Here is a 19,421-nt window from a genome sequence, read left to right on the forward strand (position 1 = left end):
GCTCACATTCCCTGCACAACTTTGCAACAAATGTACAGTTTCTGCACATGAAGGTAAAGAAATCTCAGGGTTAATTATTCTTAGTAAAATGTTGCATACATCAGAAAGCATTCCCCCACTGTCCTCATGGATTCCCCTCACAATGCTATTTTAATATACTTTCAAGTGCTAAAAATCTTTCAAGCTAACGAATTTGAGAAAGATGTTGAAGGATGAAGATGAGAGAATTGACATGTGTTCCTCATATCTTGCAGTGTAATGTGAGATTCTATAATGGATACATGATTCATCTTGTTAATATTGTCATATTTTAAACCTTCTACCAGATGTTGAATTCTCAGTTTTAAACAGACAGGTCCTTGCATCAGTGTCATTTATTTAATAATTGAGCTCAAAGTTTCCTGTAAGGGTTACAAGTCCTGATCCTGGGCATAATGCTCTCCAACTCCCCTGATACTTGTAGTTTTTTGTCTATTTGCTGCTTATTTTTCAGTGGAAGTCATTTTCAAGTTTCTCACTTGCTTTTCCTGCTTTTCTTGGGGTTTGGATGAGGTTGGAAAGGATGTGAGTGCAGGAAATAGTTACATGGCAACAATGTTATAAAAAATGGACACAAATACATTCAAGGTCAAAAAAACTTGAATGGAAAAGAGAATTGGCCACTGGAATAAAGAGTACTCTTTTAAAATTTCTTAAGTGACCAACTTTAAACAATTTCTCATAAAACTCCAAAAAGGAATTTTTCAAACAAGCCCAGCAGGAGATCAAAAATTCATTGGCGTGCAAAAATCTGGATAGGGAATGAATTATTTTCACCCTTTCAAGCAATATCCATTACTAAACTGTATGTGCACACAGTTTTTCAAAAAAATAGATATTTTTTAAATTATTGGTAATATCTCTGAGCTACAGAATCAGAATCACATTTATTATAACTTACATTACAAAAATAAAGAAATAGTGGAAAAATATGTTGTTTTCATGTTTTCATGGGCTATTCAGACATCTGATGGCCTAGGAGATGAAGTTGTTTCTAAAATTTTGAGGATGGGTCTTCAGGCTCTTGTGCTTCCTTGCTGATGGTAATAATGAGAAAAGAACATGTTTTGGATGCTGAGAGTCCGTAATAAGACCATTAGACATAGGAGCAGAATTAAGCCAGTCAGCCCATCAAGTCTGCTCTGCCATTCCATCATGGCTGATCCTGATCCTACTCAACCCCAATCACCTGCCTTCTTGCCATATTCTTTCATGCCTTGACCAATCAGGAAACTATCAACTTCCGCTTTAAATATACCCACGGACTTGGCCTCCACCGCAGTCTGTGGCAGAGCATTCCACAGATTCCGTACCCTCTGGCTAAAAGAATTCCTCCTTACCTCTGTTCTAAAAGGTTGCCCCTCAATTTTGAGGCTGTGCCCTTTAGTAGCTCTGGATACCCCACCAAAGGAAACATCCTCGTCACATCCACCGTATCTAGTCCTTTCAAGATTTGGTAGGTTTCAATGAGATTCCCCTGCATTCTTCTAAGTTCCAGTGAGTACAGGCTCAAAGTTGCCCAATGCTCCTCATTTGATAACCTCTTCATTCCCAGAATCATCCTCATGAACCTCATCTGGACTCTCTCCAATGACAACAAATCCCTTCTGATATTTGAACCTTCTCCCCATTTAGATAATACTCTACACTACTGTTACTTCTAGCAAAATGCATTATCATACATTTTTCAACACATTCCATCTGCCACTTTCTTGACCATTCTTTCAATCTGTCCAAGTCCTGTTGCCGTCGCATTGCTTCCTCAGCACTACCTACCCCTCCACCTACCTTTGTATCATCCTCAAACTTTGCTGCAAAGTCATCATTTCCACTATTTAAATCATTGACAAACAATGTGAAAAGTAGTGGTCCCAATACTGACCCCTGAGGAACACCACTAGTCACTGGCAGCCAACCAGAAAAGGCCCCCTTTATTCTCTTTTTCAGCCATTCCACTATCCATTCCAGTATCTTTCCTGTAACACCATAGGATTTTATCTTGTTAAGGATTCTCATGTGTGACACTTTATCAAATGTCTCCTTAAAATCCAAATAAATGACATCCACTGCCTCTCCTTTGTTCACCCTGCTTGTTACTTCCTCAAAGAACTCTAACAGATTTGTCAGGCAAGATTTCCCTGTACAGAAACTATGCTGACTTTGACTTATTTTATTATTAGTTTCCAAGTACCCCGAAACTTCATCCTTACTAATAGACTCCAACACTTTCCCAACCACTGAGGTTAGGATAACTGGCCTATAATTTCCTTTCTTTTACTTTCCTTCCTCCCTTAAAGGTTGTAGTGACATTTGTCATTTTCCAATCCTCTTGGACCATGCCAGAATCAAGTCATTCTTGAAAGATCCCGACCAATGCATCTGTTATCTCTTCAGCAACCTCTCCCAGGACTGTGTGATGTAGTCCATCTGATCCAGGTGATTGAATGAAGGATGCTGCCTTCTGGAGACATCTGTTCTTGAAGATGTCCTCAATGGTGGAGTGGGTTGTGCCCATGATGGGGCCAGTTGACTGTACCACCTTCTGCAGCCTCTTTTGAGCCTTTGCATTAGAGCCTTCATATCCAGCTGTGATGCAGCCAGGCAGAATGCTCTGTTGTACATCTATAGAAATCAGTAAGAGTCTTTCATGACATACTAAACGTCTTCAAAATCCTAACAAATTAGAGACACTCTTGTGTTATCTTCATGATTGCATCATTACACTGCTTTAAAGAGAGATCGCTTCCCTTCTTCCAAACCTCCACTGACAGATAAATGATTCTGCTGATGCTGGAAATCCTCATGAAAGGTCTCTGCTAGACTGTTTACTCTGTTCCATAGATGTTGCCTGGCCTGCTGAATTCCTCCAGCACTTTGTGTGTGTTGCTTAGATAAATAATTCAGGTAGTTTTTTTTTAAATGTAAGTCTGCATAGTTGCAGCAATATTACCAGGCCAACCTATGGCTAGCTGAGCCGATATGTTGGCCTGGTAATTCTTGGCACCATACGTGTTGTCAAGGCAAATCAATATTTGGTTTGGAGCTTAAAATGCTGGGCCATGTTCCAAATGAAGCCCAAATGGCCCAATATTGGAACATTCCCTATGTCTAATTTGTCCTTGCAGATCTGTGCTAACTCGCATCTAGTTTACTGTGTGTATGTTATCTTGATATAATACTTACCTACATTTTTTTTAAATAAAAGCCAGAAATATTTTTTTAAATGTTGCACACTTGGCTGACCACAAACCACCCTGAGTGATGAAATTCCAGGTTTTAACCTCCCAGGGAAACCTGGAAAACTCTAAACTACATGAGGGCAGGTGGGAGATAACATAGCCACTTATTCCATATGAGAACATGATGAACAGCCTGAACTGTGCTGTAGCCATGCAAGTTAGTCCATTTCCCACACACTGATCTTCTGTCCTATGAGATTTCCATTTCTGGTAGTTTCAAGGCCATTCCCATGGCTTCACCTAAAGCTGTTGAGTGGATTGTGAATTCCAGCATAGAACTGTAATGATTTCTTCCAGCCTGTGTGGGGCGCCAGAAAGCATTGGTCTCCAAGGCTTTTAGAGCACCGGAATTGGTTAATTGTTGTTTCATGGCAGTTGTTGATCTTTAGAGTTCCTTGTGTTTTTTCTCAAGCGACTCACTCTTTGTGATATTGTCTGCTAGTGTTTTCTATTTAAGCTTGCTATGTTTATTTTGATAGGCTCAGGGATTTTGTGTTACTTGTATTACTTAAGCAGACACACAATTAGCACTAATCGTGGGGTCCTAGTTTTGAGAATGTTACTTCACATAGTGTCGTTTTGATGTTTTCTTTGGAATTTATATGAATGAACTCTCATCGCTGTCTCTACATTGGAGTCTGTCTTTCCTTCACACTTGGATTCCAATACTGCCATAAGATCATAACATATAGGAGCAGAATTAGGCCATTGGGCCCATTGAGTCTGCACTGCGATTTCAGCACGGCTGATCCATCTTCCCTCTTAGCCCCAGTCTCCTGCTTTCTCCTCATATCCCTTCATGCCCTGACTAATCAAGAACCTATCAACCTCTGGCTTAAATGTACCCAATGACTTTGCCTCCGCAGCCACCTGTGGCAAAGAATTCCACAGATTCCTCCTCTTCTCCATTCTAAGTGCACATCTCTCTATTCTGAAGTTGTATCCTATGGTCTAAGACTCCCTCACCAGCACACGTCAGGACAAGAACAATGTCTGTTTCCCAAGCAGTAAGAATAAATTTAGATTTTATAGTCTGCCACGCTTGTGCAAATGAAATTCTTTGATAAAAACACATCTTCGATGTAAACATGTAGGCTTATAGTCTTTTGCAGGGATGCCTGGCAGTTAAGTAACTGTAGAATGTATTGATGATCACTGAAAACGCAGATCAGGACGTGCTGTGTCATTTTGATACCATGTTGCAATATTAGAAATATATATATTTAAAACATCTGCAGATGCTGGAAACCTGAAAAAAAACCAATAGAAATTGCTAGAATTACCCAACAAGTCAGGCAGCATCCACGGATAAAGATACAGGGATATTTCAGTTTGGATGATGGCTTTTTGTCTTGAAACACTGACTGTTTCTCTTTCTCCAGATGCTGCCTGGTCTATTAAGTGTTTCCATTTTCTGCTTTTCCCACTGCTGTTCTGAAATGCTCTCCAACATCTTCCATGTGTTGAACTGCAGAAAGTCTCTTGAGGTTAGATGAATGAGAGGTGATCTCATTGAAATACAGAAAGTATTTAATGACCATACAGGATGGATGTAGTGATAATGTTTCCTTTGGCAATTGGGGGGGGGGGGTGGAGCTGGTGGTGGGGGTTTGCCACAGTTTCAAAAGAAGGGGTCAGTCTTTCAGAACAATGATGAGAAGAAATTTTGTCCTTTAGAGGTGGTCTTTGGAATGGTCATTTTATACAATTGCTGAATGCACGTGAGTTAGTTGCTGGTGGATGAGCTCTTACTCTGGTTCTTTCAGTTTTTAGTGTTTCCTACTGTTGATTCAGGTCTGTGGTGGTTGTCCATGGTATCTGATGATGACAGGAAAACTGTGCGGGAGAGTTTGTAAAGCGAACACGAGGAAATCTGCAGATGCTGGAAATTCAAGCAACACACACAAAATGCTGGTGGAACGCAGCAGGCCAGGCAGCATCTACAAGGAGAAGCACTGTCGACGTTTTGGGCCGAGACCCTTCGTCAGGACTCCGCACGTCGACAGTGCTTCTCCTTATAGATGCTGCCTGGCCTGCTGTGTCCCACCAGCATCTTGTGTGCGTTGGGAGAGTTTTTAAAGTGGAAAAGCCATTGCACTGGGGCAGTTCCACTCTTGCAACCTTGGAGGTCCGGGTTCATTGGTGTCAGTATAACTTCCTTGGTTGCAGTGGTTGAACATGACTTCTCTGCCTTGTCATGCCCTTTGCTCTCCATAAAGCATTGCAAAACCACCTTCCTGGCCACTGGATCTTACTGTCCACCCAGTCCACTGGAGCTGAGTTCACATGCTACGACAGGTATGTCTCGTGTCTCACCAGGCCCTCTGGCTATCCTTACCTGGTTTAGCCCACCTGTTGAAGCAGTGTGCCAGGGTGTGTCTACTGTCACATGCAAACAGCTACTTGGAGCAACAGATGAGAGCTGAGTGTCTGGTGGGGAGCGAAAATGTGTGAGCTGCCCTAGAATGGACACGGTAAGCCCCTTCATCAGAAGTGCACACCTCTCTGGATGCCCCACACACTCCAGATTCGGGCCTTCAGTGAGTGAAATGCTGAAAGACTTCTGCATTTGTGGATTTGCCACAAACAGGGATGAACTGCAAAATTTCCTAAGGAGTCGCAAATGAAATTGAACATTATGCCATCATCATTTGGAATGTCCCAGACCAAACATCTTTCACTTCTTCATTGATGAAGTATCTGGAAATGGTTAAGCTTATACATTCCCCTTAGAGACTTATGCTGTGAAGTCTTGGGGCCTAAATGATTGATCTACAGAAAGCACAGCTATTTTTCTATTGCGTGAGGTATGGGTCCAAGCACTCTTTCCCTTTGACACTCTTCGATCTATGTCAGGATCTCTTGATGTTAGCTCAATGTTAAGACAATCACTCTCACGCTGGCTCTAGAACTCAGAACTTTGGGCACAATTAGACCAAAATATGAAGAGTGGTACAGTAAAAGTGGGCGCTGGTTACTATGGTATTGGAGACTAAATGCTGCTTGAAAGATTTGTCAGTGACACATTCCATAACATTAAAAACATTATATAGAGATACAGTGCAGAAGAGGCCCTTCCAGCCCTTGGAGCCGTGCTGCCCAGCATCTCCCAATTTAACCCCAGCCTAATCACAGGACAATTTACTATGACCAATTAATTTACTAACCAATATGTCTTTGGACTGTGGGAGGAAACTGGAGGACCCGGAGAAAACCCACTGATTAGGCAGTAGATTTCTGTATTATACTTGACCTGCTTTTGTGTACAGAGCATACCTGGGTAATTTTCAACATAGTCAGGAGAACCCAGTGTCATAATTGCATTGGAATATCCTGGCTATAGATGCAGCTAATTCTGGTGGGTGAGTCTTTAATGCTGCAGATGTGATTTTACCTGGTTGGTGTTCTAAAATGCTTATTGCATTTGCTTGGAGAGAACTGTATTGGAGGAAGTTTGCCAGAATAGGTCATCCACTCAGCACTGTTGAATGAATGTGGTGCAAGTGTTTGAACCTTTTCCATAGCATTCACTAGTCTTGGCCATCTTTTCTTGTTTTCTCCTCCCATTAATGATACATCTTGATTCATCAAATTATGAAGAAGGCATGCCAGCAGCTTTATATTATAGGAGTCTGAGAAGATTTGGTATGTCACCAAAGACTCTAGCAAATTTCTTCTGATATACATGGAGAGCATTCTGACTGGTTGCATCACCACCTGGTGTGGAGGCACCAGAGATGGATCAGGGTGTTGTAAACTCAGCCAGCTTACATCATGGGCACTAGCCTCCCCACCATCGAGTTCATAGTCAAAAGGCGATCCCTCAAGAAGACGGCATCCATCATTACGGGCCCTCACCATCAAGGACATGCCCTATTCTCATTCCTACCGTCAAGAAGGAGTTACAGCAGAGGTTTACCAATGCTTTTATGCCATGGACCCCTACCATTAACTGAGGGTTCTGTAGGCTCCATGTTGGGAACACCAGAGTTACAGGATCCTAAAGACAAGCACTCAATGTTTCAGGACCAGCTTCTTCCCCTCTGCCATCAGATTTCTGAATGGTCCATGATACTCATAAACTTAATCTCACTATTTTACTATCTGTTTAAGCTACTTATTTATTTTTTATGTTTCTTATTGTATAGTAAACTTTGTATGTATTGCACTATACTGCTGCTGCAAAACAACACATTTTGTGACATTTACCATTGATGACAAACGTGATTCCGATTCTGATTAGTTGTGGAATAAATGTAGAGTGTTAATCTGCTTTGCAGGTTATTGAATCGGTTATCACTATCTATAAAATACCACTTCTCCTGTTTAACATGCGTTTTGTCCTATGTTGCTAGCAGCTTATTTCTGGATATGCTTGGAGCTACTCAGCCTGTCCTTCTGTTCTCCTACCTGAACCAGACTTTCGGTAATTGTTCAGTTGAGGTAAATTAAGAGAAAAGTGTTGAACCTGATTTTTTGGTGAGTGCATCGCAACTTAATTTCACAGGAGAGAGAAAGATTAGAAAAAAAACCTTGATGCCAATCATTTAAAATGCTGGCAATTATGGATGTAAGCATAGATATTATCTCATTGCTTCTCACTGCATTTATTGAACCAGAGGCTAAGGAGTTAATCATCTTGCCAAGAGTGCTTAACATAACTTGTGGATAGAATTCAAGAAAATAACAATTAATTCAATATTGATTCACCCTCTAATAAGAACTGGACGAATGTCTATTTGAAAGTAAGATTAGCTGTAGTAAGTATAAATTATAATTTTGAATGGAATATGCTGGATCCATATCCCTGCAGTTTGAAAAGGCAGAAATTGTTTCTTTGGAAGGAAGCCCCACAGAGTTCAGTCACACTAAACATTCAAACTTTACCTTTCATTAAATACTAAATGTTGGAAATATTCAATAAAATGAGCAGCAGCTGTTGAAAGAGAAACTGACTTAACTTCCACTATGACTGGGAAAATTACTATAAATGTTGCTTACATTTGATTAGCAAATACTCTGATATAATGATTCCTCAAAATGAATGAATATACGAAGTGTAGGGCAGCTTGGAAGGCATAGACCAATCATTACTTATTTATTTAGAGGTTGTTAATTGGTGCAACATTAGTTACTGCAGCCAGGAGTACAAAAGTTGTACAATGAGTGAATGCCCTTGAAGAATCATCTATGTGCTATAGACAAATATGGTCAATGTTCTCAAGCAGAAACAAGGCGAATGACAGCAGTGAAAATTGGTAGAATAAAATAATTGGCTCACACACACAAAATGCTAGAGAAACTCAGTAGTACAGGCAGAAGAGAAAAAATGCCACAACAAAAAGTTGGAGGGAGGGAAAGGAGGGTAGCTAGAAGGTGATGGGTGAAGCCAGGTGTGTAGGAAACATAAAGGGCTGGAGCAGAAGGAATCTGATAGGCAAGGAGCACAGACCATATGAGAACGGGAAGGAGGAGGGAGCCAGGGGGAGGTGAAAGGCAGGTGAGAAAAGGCAAGAGGCCAGAATGGGGAATAGAAGAGGGGAAGGTGTGGGATTTCTTTTACTGGAAGGAGAAATTGATATGCATGCCATCAGGTTGGAGCCCACCCAGACGGAATACAAGGTGTTGCTCCTCCGCTCTGAGAGTGGCCTCGTCTTGGCACAGGAGACGACCGTGGACCAACTTGTCAGAACAGGAATGGGAATTGGAATTAAAATATTTGACAAGTATACTGAAGGAGAGCTGGAGATATGAAGAAACAAATAATGTGATGATATAGGCCGGTACATCGAGCTGTGCACGAGCACAATGAAGCAGCCTACATCATCTGGTCATGCTCCCTTCTTGCTGCTGGAGGTGCAGAAGCCCTAGGTCTCACACCACCAACTTCAGGAATAGTTGTTACCCTTCAACCATCAGGCTACTGAACCAGCATAGATGACTTCACTCACCTCCGGACTGATTCCAGTACCTATGGACTATCTTTCAATGACTCTACAACTCATGTTCTCAGTACTATTTGCATATTTTTGATTTTTTTATTTGCACATTGGTTGTTGGTTTTTGTGTGCAGTTTTTCATGGTTCTGTTGCACTTCTTTGTCTCGTTGTGAATGCTTGCAGGAAGATGAATCCCATGGTGACATACACGAACTCTGATAATAAATTTACTTAGAATTTTGAATTGAGGTAAGCGAAGCTTATGAAATAGCTTCCTTTATTGGCTCTGGCTGAGAGCGTCTGAATCAAGAAAGCAAAAATGGCAGATCAAGCAATTGTCATTGACGTGACCTGTCCATATAGAGACTGTCTAGTTGATTCACCAGAACCTATGTACATGTACTAGGCAAGATAATAGTTTTTGAAAAAGTTGATTCTGTGCTGTTCTTTAAGCAGTTGCTTCAAAATGACTCATTGTTAATTTGGCCTGATTCAGTTTTCAGTCCTTACCTCTGATGGAGTACTTGAACATCTGTTAATGTTATATTCCTGACTTTGAAGTTCATGTCGTTATGACCTGTATCCTAATACTCAGGTTTATACTCAGACCGTATGGTACAATTCATTCCACAATAATTTCCATCGCTATATGGCATGATTTTCAGCTGCGTTTTCATGGGAAAATTATAAAACATCTAAGTTTTTAGACTAAATTGGACCTTAGCAATGGAAAAACAGCTGAATCTTTCAGCAATATTATCCAGTTGATTTCTGGAAAGAGCGGTTATACAAAACAGTACGATTCATTCGGCTCTTCACCACGGGGGATCATGCTGACTTATTATTAGTAGGAATGTCAATGGAAAGAACAGGCTTTTTGAATTGTATTCACCAAAACGTTGCCCACTAAGTATGGTAAACTTTGTTCCACAATGGATTTCCTACTCCAGCCTGCTAGCTGCGAGAAAAAATTATGATTATAAAATGTTCATGTTTCAAGGTTCAGGAGCAGTTATCACCCTTCAGCCATCGGTATCCCGAACTGGCATGGATAACTTTACTCATCTCAACACTGATGTGTTCCGCAACCTATGCACTCACTTTCAAGAACTCTACAACTCAGTATTATTTATTTACTATTAGTTTTGTTTTTGAAATTGCACACTTTGTCCTCTTACGCACATCGGTGGCTTGTAGGTCTTTATCTGTAGTTTTTCCATTGATTCTATTGAGTTTCTTTGTATCTACTGTGAATGCCTGCAAGAAAACGACTCTCAGGGCAGTGTATGGTGACATGGGTGTTCTTTGCTGATAAATTTACTTTGAATTTGAAGGCACTGACAATGAGTGAGAGTATGGCATTTGCAAGATTTCATGAACACAATATTCTTCAAACCTTAATAGCTGTGTCGCAATGTGTTCTACACATTGTATCAGTAGATTGTTCCTGTACAAGATGTACATGATTTGCTTTCAGTTCCTCCTGACATCAACTCTGCACTGTGAAACCTGTTAACTGATGCTAGATATTTTAGACGTTGTTGAGCTGCGTTCTTTTAGTTACTTCACCACATGTTAACAACTTCAATTTGGTTTCAAATTCTATTAAATAATGTTTTGGGAACGCTTTTTCCCATGTTTCCACAACATAAGGATGTGGAGGGATAATTTGCTCTAAAACAAAACCTTGTATCATATAAACACCATTGAATTCTTGTGCTCGATGTCATCACAAATCAATCACATGCAGTTATTTTGGCTGTTTTCCTTCCCTGATGACAAAGATAATGGTTTTCTTAGCTACTTTTGACAAGAGCTTTTCTCTGTAGCGTTTCTAGTATTTTGCTGCCTTAGCCGATAAAACATTTCACCAGTTTTTCTGTCTACTTCTCCTCAGTTGTTCAGAAATCTGATTGAGAATCATTTATGTTCCTATGTCACCTTGATACAGTTTTGGAGACAGTCAGCTCAGGGCAAAAAAATGCAGTAAAACAGTATTTTAAATCAATATCTGAATAATTGATTCAGAAGCATAGAGTCATATAACACTACAGCACAGAAACAGGCCCTTCAGCCCATCTAGTATATGCCTAACTATTATTCTGCCTAGTCCCGTCAGCCTGTACCTGGATCATAGTGTTCCATACCTCTCCCATACATGTACTTATCCAAATTTCTCTTAAATCTTGAAACTGAACCCATTTCAACTACACTGGCAGCTCCTTCCGCACTCCCACCACCTTCTGAGTGAAGAAGATTCATCCCCCCTCCCCGTGTTCCCCCGTGTCACCTTTCACCCTTAACCCATGCCCTCTAGTTCTAATCTCACCTAATCTCTGTGGGAAAAGCCTGCTTGCACTTACCCCATCTATACCCCTCATAATTAATTTTGCATACCCCTATCAAATCTTCCCTCATTCTCCAATACTACAGGGAATAAAGTCCTAACCTATTCAACCTTTCCCTATTAGATCCTCAAGTCCAGTCAACATCCTTTGAAAAGATCTCTTCATTATTTCAATTTTATTGATATCTTTTCTGTAGGAGATTCCTTTATGACAGATTTAAACTAGCATTTCTAAAAAAGAAAAGACTCACAATTATAATGTAAGATACATAATTCCGAGATTGGTCTGGAGTTCTGGAGATATTTTTTGAAATGTAATTATTGCTGTCATAATATAAATGTCTTCTAAATCTATCTGCTTTGTAAAACAACTTATTGATGTAGTAAAAGAGGGTTTTGGGTTCCACCTCAGTTTATCTTCTTAATGCCTGGGCTTAATTTTTATCTTCTCACCAAGAGACAAGTGTGATAATGCTGAGCTGGACTGTTAGCTTGCATTCTCTTTAAGCTTAGAATAGTATGACCTGACCATCTGGAGCAATGGTTTGCCAAATGGTGAACTCCTTTAATTAAAAGACCAATATTTTCACTTAATGAGTATTACACTGTTTCTGTAGTTTCATGTTTGTAGTTTTACAAGTTGTAAAAATGCTGGATTCTGAACTGATCTGTATGGTGAATAACCCACTGCAGCATGTTTCTGTACTACATCAAGTGTCATAATTCATTCTTAATTTATTAAACTTAACATTTACTTATGTGACTTCTAAAGGCACTGTGTTATTTACAGATTATGATATATAAGGAAAATAATTAAAACTCTAGTTACTAGTATCTGCTGCTGGCTGTATTGACACGATTGTATTTGCTGTAGTAGATACACTTTTATGCATGCCTGTCACAAAAAGTAAAATTCTGCCCCACCTAGTGTGTTTTCACCAAATCTGGGCATTGGTACTGAATAACCTACATGATGGAAGTATGGAAATAGCATGCAAATTTCATTTGACTTACCACTACTATGATTTACCCCTGGTTCCCCTCCTCCTTCCCTTTCTCCAATGGTCCATTCTCCTCTCTGTTCAGATTCCTTCTTCTCCAGCCCTTGACCTTTTCCACCCACCAGGCTTCACCTTTCACCTTCTAGCTCTTCTCCTTCCCCATCCCCAATCTTTTTAATCTGGTACAGTACTTCCCCTTCCTTCTCAGACCTGAAGTGGGGTCTTAGCCCGAAACATTGGCTATCTGTTTATTTCCATAGAAGCTCCCTGACCTGCTGAATTCCTCCAGCATTTTGTGTGAGTTGCTTTGGATTTCCAGCATCTGCAGACTTTTTTTTTGTGTTTATAGGTTTAGGACTTGTAAGCTGAATGTTTACAGTTTTTTGTGGTGGCATATCAATTTTATGGATGGACCAAAGATCAAGGGTCACATTGGTTTTTGGCCATGGCATTGATGGTCATTGTGGAAGAAGGATACACTGTAATTGCAAATCAAGAAGAGTTTAGCTCCGGACAGCGGATACCAGTGCTGCCAGCACTGGGTCCAATGACTCTGGGTGCCTTCCGACTATGAATTATGTGGCATCTCACTCCAGTCCCAGCTCAGACATCAGCCACAACCACCTGCAGGCCAAGAACTTCCTTGATGCGGCTGAACCCCTGGGCTCCCCTTCCACCACCACCACTCTCCAACCCTGGATCTCCCAGGGTTCCCTGTCACCCCTTGACTCCTCAAAGTCTCCATCGTCCTCCCACCCTACCTTCTCTGGACACACCAACCCTCCCTCCTCATACGCCCCCAACTCTTCTCCCCCCCCCCCCCCACTGACCCCAGCTTTTCATCTCTGTCATATCTTCACCATTGCTTCCAACCTTCCCCTCTCTGAGGTGGAGCATGCTGTCCTCCGCAAGGACTTTACGTTTGTCCCCCTTCGCCGACACCTCAGTGAGTCCATGCCCCCCAATGACACTGAGCTCCTCATCTTTTGTCTCCGTCTCCAAGCCTAGTTCTTTGGTAAAAATTCCCCACACCACGTAGCCTCTTCTCTTGTCTCCTACCCTTTTCCGCTTTTTGGACATCCTGCTCTGGATCTTTTCATCTCCACTCGCTGACAAGATATCAACCAGCTCAATTTCAGCACTCCTCTCTCCTACTTGAACCTTACTCTCTCTAAACACAGTGTCCTCCACTCTCTCCACACCAATCCCAACCTTTCCATCAAACCTGCAGTCAAAGGGAGTTCTGTTGTAGTGTGGCAGATTGACATCTACCTTGCTGTTGAGGTCAAGCAGTAACTGGCAAACACCACCTCTTACTCCTTGAAAAAGACCCCACTCAGAACCATCAGAAAATTGTCTCTGACACCATCACAAACTTCATCAAATCTGGAGAAGTCCCATCCACTGCCACTAAACAGATAGTCCATTTTCCCTGCTCTGCTCGTTTCTACCTCCTACCCAAGATTCACAAACCTGACTGTACAGGTTGGCCCATTGTCCCTGCCTACTCTTACCCACTGAATTCATGTCTGCATAACTTGACTCCTTTCTATTCTGCTTCATCCAGTCCTTTTCCACCTACATCTGTGACACTTTACAGGCTCTCCATCTCCTCCACAATCCTTCAATTCCCTGGCCATGACTGCCAGTCCCTATGCACTTATATCCCTCATCCAGAAGGCCTTAAAGCACTCCACTTCTTTCTAAATTAAAGATCCGACTAGTTCCCCTCAGCCACCATCTTTCTTCTGGCAGAACTGGTACTCACCCACAATTTCTCCTTTGGCTCCCCCCACTTACTACAAGGGTTTGACATGGGCACCCACATGAGCACAAGCTATGCCTGCCTTTTCGTTGGCTATGTAGAACAGTCCATGTTCCAAGCCTTCCTTGGCAATGCTCCCCAACTCATCCCGCACAACAATGATGACTGTATTGGTGCTGCTTCATGCACCCATGCTGATCTTCTCAATTTTATCAGTTTTGTCTCCAACTTTCACCCTGCCCTTAAATTCACGTAGTCCATTTCTGACACCTCCTTCTGTTTCTTGATATCTGTCTCTAGACTGTCTACAGACATTTTTTATAAACTTACCAATTCCCATGGGTGTCTTGACTATACATCTTTCCACCCTCTCTCCTGTAAAAATACTATTCCTATTTCTCAGTTCCTTCATCTCCACCACATCTGTTCTCAGGATATGGCTTTCCTTTCCAGAACATCAGAGATGTCCTCCCTTTTCAAAGAAAGGGGTATCCCTTCTTCCACCATGATGCCACTTTCGCCCACATCTCATCCATTTCCTGGACATCGATGTTTACCTGAATTTCCCAGCACCTCAACAGAGATAGAGTTCCTCTTGTCTTCACCTACCTCCCCATGAGCCTCTGCAACCAACACATCATTCTTTGCAACTTCCACCACCTTCAATGAGATCTTACCACTAAACACATTTTACCTCCCCACTGCCCCCTGCTTTCCACAGAGATCACTGCCTCTGTGATTTCCTTGTCCACTTGTCCCTCCCCACTAATCGTCCTCCTAGCAGATACTGTACATTGTCTTCAAAAAGAGCTCATTTTTCCAATATTATTACAGAGAATATCATTGACTCGAGAATATTGTTCTCCACAATAAACTAACTGTTGATCCCTGCCCCAACCGATAATCTCCTCAGTCAAGCATCTTCCACAAATTGTTAGGAATTTGCAATATTTTCTATCAACAAAATGACTCTATTAGGGAGAGTATAGCTACAGATACTAGTAACCTCTACAGTCAACCTCTTAACATGATGGCAACCTTGTCACAATTTCCAAGTATTTCTGATTCAGAACTCGATAAGATTGTTATAATGAATAAACTGCTATCTCATTGTCTTGACCTTGTCCTTACCACACTTTTTAATGACCCTTTTAATGGTGTTTTCAATTCTGTTAGAAAAATTATTAACACATCCCTTGAAAGTGCAGTTTTTCTGGATGCCTTCAAAACTCCAGCTGTCAAAACCCCTAGTTAAAAAGCCAAACCTTGATAGTGAGTTACTACAGGCCTATATCAAATCTTCCCTTCCTGGGCAAGATTGTTGAGAAAGTTACTTTCAACCAACACAATGACTTTCTGAATGAGAATAATATTCCATAAAAGTTTCAGTCCGGTTTTAGAGCAAACTACAGCACAGAGAGAGTCCTTATCAAAATTGTCAGTGACCTTTGGCTCAGTATTGATGCCAACAGAGTCTCTGTTCCAAGTCTTCTAGATCTATGTGCTGCCTTCGACACAATTGACCACAAACATTCTCCCAGATCTCCTCGAGAACTGGGTTGGTCTTTATGGTGTGCCCTTAATTGGTTTTGTTCATATATCTTAGAGAACAACGTGGTGCGTGGCGTTGGTCTAGTGATCTGAAGGTCGCTAGTTTGAGCCTCAGTTGAGGCAGCGTGTTGTGTCCTTGAGCAAGGTGCTTAACCACACATTGCTCTGCGACGACACCAGTGCCAAACTGTATGGGTCCTAATGCCCTTCCCTTGGACAACATAGGTGGCGTGGAGAGGGGAGGCTTGCAGCATGGGCAATTGCCGGTCTTCCATACAACCTTGCCCAGGCTTCAGTCATCATTGAAAAGCGATGGACAGCTGAAGAAGAAGATATCTTAGAGAGAAAATTTTTTGTCTGCCTTGGAGATCAATTGTCTAAGAGCTATGCTGTATCTCCTGGTGTTGCTCAGGGAAGCTCTCATGGTCCCTTACTCTTCTTCTTATACATGCTCCCCTTAGACAGCATAAACTTGATTTCCACAGTTATGCAGATAACACATAATTTGTATAACTTAGTTGAGCCTGATGATGATAACACCTTATCTTCTCTGACTTCTGGTAAGGTTGCCATAAACAAATGGATGAACAACAATTTCCTAAAAATAAATGAAGATAAAACTGAAATACTTCTGGTTGGTCCCACAGCTAAATAAGATAAACTTCTTGATAAACTTGGGAACTTGTCTCCCCTTGTAAAATCAGAAGTAAATAGCCCAAGCGTTCTCCTTGATTCAGATTTCAGTTTTAAATCCCACATAAAGAAAGCGACCAGAGCAGCATTTCTACACATGAGGGATACTGCAAAGGCATGCCCACGTCTGTCAAGTAATGATGCTGAAAAATTAATTCACACCTTTAAATTGAATAGACTAGATTACTGCAATGCACTTTTTACTGGCCTTCCAAAACAACCTACTCCTGGCACTTATCCTTGTAAGCGGAACAAGTGCTACACCTGCCCTTACACTTCCTCCCTCACCACCATTCAGGGCCCCAGACAGTCCTTCCAGGTGAGGCGACACTACACCTGTGAGTCGGCTGGTGTGGTATACTGCGTCCGGTGCTCCCGGTATGGCCTTTTATATATTGGTGAGACCCGACGCAGACTGGGAGACCGTTTCGCTGAACACCTACGCTCGGTCTGCCAGAGAAAGCAGGATCTCCCAATGGCCACACATTTTAATTCCACGTCCCATTCCCATTCTGATATGTCTATCCATGGCCTCCTCTACTGTCAAAATGAATCCAAACTCAGGTTGGAAGAACAACACCTTATATACCAGCTGGGTAGCCTCCAACCTGATGGCATGAACATTAACTTCTCTAACTTCAGTTAATGCCCCTCCTTACCCCATCCCTGACATAGTTAGTTGTTTGCCTGTTCTCCATCTCCCTCTGGTGCTTCCCCCCCCCCCTCCTTTCTTTCTCCTGAGGCCACCCGTTCCATGATCCTTTCCCTTCTCCAGCTCTGTATCACTTTCACCAATCACCTTTCCAGCTCTTAGCTTCATCCCACCCTCTCCGGTCTTCTCCTAACATTTCACATTTCCCCCTCCCCCCACTACTTTCAAATCCCTTACTATCTTTCCTTTCAGTTAGTCCTGACAAAGGGTCTCGGCCCAAAAAGTCGACAGTGCTTCTCCTTATAGATGTTGCCTGGCCTGCTGTGTTCCACCAGCATTTTGTGTGTATATTGACAAACTTCAACTCATTTCGAACGCCACTGCTGGATTTTTAACTAACACCAGGATGATGGAACATATCACACCCCTTGGCTTCCTGTATCATTTAGAATTGATTTTAAAGTTCTCTTACTTGTTTTTAAAGCTCTTAATCGTTTGGGATGGGAGTACATCACAGAATCACTTTCACTTTACAATCCTGTTTAAGCTCTCCGTTCTTCTTCTGCTAGTCTCTTAAAGTTAACTAATCTCCCTCAAATGATAACTGGCAGGTCAGCTTTTTTGAACTAGGCTCCTAAACTTAGCAATTCCATACCTAAAACTATAAGGGATGCAGGCTCAGTTGACATTTTCAAATGTCATCTCAAAAGCTACTTACTCAACCTTTCTTGTCACTAACATGTTTTGTCTTTTATATTCACATTTATTTTTATTATTAATTTTTATTTTATTTTCACATTTATACTTGCATTGGTTTTCTCTTGTCACTCTGCTTTCCTACTAGATTTCAAAGATATGTTGTTGTAGGTTAATTGGCTTAAGTACTGTAAGTTGTTAGAAGGAGAGCTGAGGGGAGCTCATGTGTGTAACAGAGACCAGTTTACTCAGAAATAACTGAGGGAATGAGAGTCATAGAATTGCTCTGATAGCTCATTAGGCTGAATACCTCTTCCTATGTGTTGAGAAACACAGAAATGCAATTCATTGTTCTTTGAATCGGGCTATTTTTAATTTTAAAAAATCCTCAGTGAGTTAAATTAAACGCTGTCTGAAACAGAATTAAGTTTCTACTTTTTTTTATAGAATTAAATGCCAGTTTATTTGAATTTTGTAATATTGAATTATAAGAAAAAGACTGATTCATTGATATTCTGATATTTTCTCACTTTATAAATGTGTTTTCATGAAGAAATTATCGAAAAAGTCTGTCCACCTAAATGGTAATTTTTGTAGCACTCAGTAAACAAAACTGAAACATAATGCCTTAATCGTTTAGTTGCAGACCGTATTTCTGAAGAAGAATCTCAGACGTGACCTGTATATCTTTCTTCACTGTAGGAAGCATTATCAGTAGTCAGTGAAGATCAGTCCTTATTTGAGTGTACCTACACTACACCACACCTAGCCAAGACGGAAATGACAGCTTCCTCGTCAAGTGATTATGGACAGACTTCGAAAATTAGCCCACGGGTTCCTCAGCAGGAGTGGTTATCACAGCCACCAGCCAGAGTGAACATCAAGATGGAGTACAATCCTAACCAGGTCAATGGATCCAGGTAATGATCTATGTTTGTTGCCTCAGCTTTGATATCATGCGCCAGTTCAGAATTTGTGGTTTTGTTGTTTCTCTTTCACTCTGATCTGAATTTTATTGCGACTATGACTGATGCAATGAAGGTCTTTTCTAACTTGTAAGTTTTAAGTAAGATTATGCTGGTTTGGAGTTCTTAGGACTGATCCTAGGTGACTGAAATGGAAATCTTCCATTGGGTAATAAGCATTTAATATTTTGTATAATTTTACTGCAGTAAGATAACCATTCAAGCTCTCTAGTTAAGTCTCTTTTCCTCAGTGAAAAGTTTATTTCTGAACAGTCCCCCATTGTTTTTGAAGTTATTATATTTTATATCAAATAGAGTCATTGAGTGGTGTATTATTCTAAACCATCTAGGTTCGTAGCCAAACTATTCATGACTTGGATGGGTACCCATGTTAAAAATATTTTCCTCGGATCTCAGTAAGGTTTTCTGAAAGGGTGGGTCAAAATTTGAGAAAATTTATTGACATTTCTTAATTCATTGCAGATTAATATAGTTGTGACAGTTCCAAAATTTTACAAACATACAGAAGGCATC

General features: G+C 41.0%; 1 protein-coding gene across 13 annotated transcripts in view; it reads left to right on the top strand.

Annotated features, from left to right (window-relative positions):
* erg (ETS transcription factor ERG) overlaps window positions 1-19,421 on the top strand; it is a 278,454-nt gene that overhangs the window by 177,029 nt on the left and 82,004 nt on the right. For all 13 annotated transcript variants that reach the window (XM_073044969.1, XM_073044963.1, XM_073044965.1 and 10 more), the window contains one exon: window positions 18,625-18,842. In XM_073044969.1, coding sequence (XP_072901070.1) covers window positions 18,625-18,842 — 218 coding nt within the window. The remainder of the gene's footprint in view (window positions 1-18,624; window positions 18,843-19,421) is intronic.

This window comes from Hemitrygon akajei, chromosome 5 (assembly GCF_048418815.1).
Source record: "Hemitrygon akajei chromosome 5, sHemAka1.3, whole genome shotgun sequence".
Classification (NCBI taxonomy): Eukaryota; Metazoa; Chordata; class Chondrichthyes; order Myliobatiformes; family Dasyatidae; genus Hemitrygon; species Hemitrygon akajei.